Source organism: Fusarium falciforme, chromosome 13, assembly GCF_026873545.1.
Source record: "Fusarium falciforme chromosome 13, complete sequence".
In the NCBI taxonomy this organism is placed as follows: domain Eukaryota; kingdom Fungi; phylum Ascomycota; class Sordariomycetes; order Hypocreales; family Nectriaceae; genus Fusarium; species Fusarium falciforme.
In genome coordinates this window covers 983,868-986,382 of record NC_070556.1, presented here as the reverse complement: position 1 = coordinate 986,382, position 2,515 = coordinate 983,868, and the positions used below count along the sequence as shown (strand labels likewise).

The 2,515-nt window shown below is 55.0% G+C and overlaps 1 protein-coding gene across 1 annotated transcript; it reads right to left on the bottom strand.

Annotated features, from left to right (window-relative positions):
- Positions 1 to 665: 665 nt before the first annotated feature.
- On the bottom strand, positions 666 to 2,226 carry NCS54_01481100 (Hypothetical protein; the record flags this gene model as incomplete). Its single annotated transcript, XM_053159939.1, has 2 exons — positions 666 to 1,689; positions 1,757 to 2,226. 2 exons carry the CDS (start codon positions 2,224 to 2,226, stop codon positions 666 to 668), a joined length of 1,494 nt encoding a protein of 497 aa, XP_053015914.1.
- Positions 2,227 to 2,515: the final 289 nt, after the last annotated feature.

Genomic DNA, 2,515 nt, shown 5'->3' with positions numbered 1-2,515 from the left:
CTAGGAACTATTCGCAGGCGATTCTGCCAGAATCGTCCATACAAATAGGTGCGCGGGTTCTATGCATTTACGCAATACCGCTTGCCGCTGGGCCTACTCAAGCATTCTAGTCAGGAACGGGGCCCGTTCCTGATTTTGAACCAATCATAGAACTGGAATTTCTACAGGGGTTCCGTGGCTTGGAACGGGCCCCGTTCCCACAGGAGAGGCAAACCGGTCGCGGTTTGCGCAAAGGAGCCTTGAGGAACGAAGCTTGATGTTGTAGAATCTGCCTGGTTAATGCCGCTCGCTAAGGTGCAATGACGCCTTCCCCAGCGGAGAGGGGAGGATCATAGGAGAGGCTAAAATGGCAGTGCACTGGGCTCCCGTTGGTTCAAACCAGGTGGGCAGTCAGATCAAAGGGGAGACTCTTTTTCAAAGGGAGAATTTTTATAGGGCCTTAACCACTATAACTGGCCCCCCACAAGAAGACGTGTGCGGTCGCCAAGGACGGGTAAAAGCGGGGATTTAAGGTTAAGAGCGAGTGGGTTGGGCTACGCATTATTATCGACGTAGGCACCAGAGCTTAATTGTACGACTTGAATGTGGAATATACAAAAGGGAGACGATTTCCTACTCATATGCACTCTTTGTGATGACAATAGATTTCCCAAATAGCCTTTCTATCAAACTTTGGATACTTCTTCCAAATATTTGTTCTTCGGAGGATGGCGGTTCCGGCTCGGGCGGTTGGAGGATTCCGACACAGCAGCCGTGATCGTGTCAAGGACGGGTGTAGGTGCAGGTAGATGAGTTGCTGGCATCAGGGGCCTCATGAAGGACGCAGTGGGGGTCTGATTCCCGGCACAGCTTGGTTCGGGCTCGTCAACAGTTTCCTGTGAGCTCGAGCTGCCGGCCGAAAGATGTGTTCCCGAGGAAGGGATAGTGATCGGGGACGTCGGCGGCTGGCGCGGTCTCTTTGCCGGCGGTGTGTAATCGACGCGTGAAGCTGGTCGCTTCGGCGTCGGCGAGGTGGAGAGGTAGTGGTACTCTGTGGAAGGTGTTGAGATGACAGATGACATCGATTCGCCCGGGGTCGAAGCTGGAGTCGGCGTTGAAGCGGGAAGAGGAGTCAGCGGGGCAGCAGGTCTGCGCGCTGTGAATTTGGCCTTGATCTCCTCGAACGGCGTATGGTTAGAAGATGATGAACGGACCGCTGATGTCGCAGCACCCGGCGGCGGCGTTGGTGAGCCAGGCCCGGAAACTCCCTTGTCGAGAAAGGTCCAGGAGTCCGGAACGACGATGAAGACGTAGTCCTGCTCGAGGGTCGGCGGCTGCACCATGAGATGGTGGCCAAGCAAGCCGGCCACCTTGCCGGTGCAGGTCAGCAAAACATTGCTCTGGAACTGAGTGTCTCGCCTCTCGGCTATCTTCTTACAAAGCGAGGCCCACGGATTCGCGCGGATCGGGAAGATGACAAAGACTTGGAAGGGATGGAAGCCTCTAAACGGGGTCTTATCAGGATTACCGGGGGCAAGGAATGTGGTCAGCTGAACGAAGCCGCAACACTTGAGCTGGACATCGTCCAGCGTGGGCATAGATTCCTTTCGGAGGAGGGTATGGCCCGGACCGACGACGTTGCCGGTGAAACTGACAATTGGGGATGAAAGAGGAAACTGATCGGCCGCAGATAGACTCCGAGGCAATATCCTACGGGCAGAGAGGTCAGAGAAGATCGGAAGAGCGACGGAAAGCGGACGAGACGAATACAACATACGGTTGATAGCCTTGGTCGCGCACGATAAGAGCTGGGATGGTGTATGCAAGGAGACCGCTATCCACAGACTCCTCCAGACCATCTTGACGCTCGACCTCCCAGGCCAGCGCAAATGGGTGGACACGACCTGCCATGAAAAACCACTGGTCGAACCAGTCTTCAGGAACAATCTGTTGATTGTATATGGACAAGTTGAGGCTGAAGAAGATGGAGGGAGACGGATCGGCAGGATCGGTACGCAACGGTGAGTAATCAGGAGCCGTAAGCCATGGAGGGGCCGGGAGGATGACCCTCGCGATGGTCTCTGCATTCAGGCCCCTGACGCGATGCTGGTCTGACGAGGCAAATCTCGAAGGACAGCCGGGTTGAATGAAGAACATGATGGACATATCGCCGCCGGCGCTCCTCTGGCTTGCCAGCGGTTTGCGAGCATGCGGCGATCCATCGGCCGAGGTAATAGACGCAGACATTCTCGTAGATACTGGTTGGTTGTTCACGAGTCTACCTTGCCGGGTATCGAGAGATGTGGGTTGGAAGGTCGACAAGTGTAAGGAGAAGAGAGTCGGTGTAGGTCAAAGTTCAGGGGAAAAGAAGACAAGAGAAGACAGAGACGACTGACGATGTCGGCACAGCGGGCAGGAGTTGAAGCAAAGGCAAGTTGCGGTCAGTCGTCGAGGAGAAGGGGGAAATGAGGGGGGAAATTCATTAGCAGGAAAGCTAAAGGGAAACCGGAATCTACACGGCGAGGGACAAAAGAAA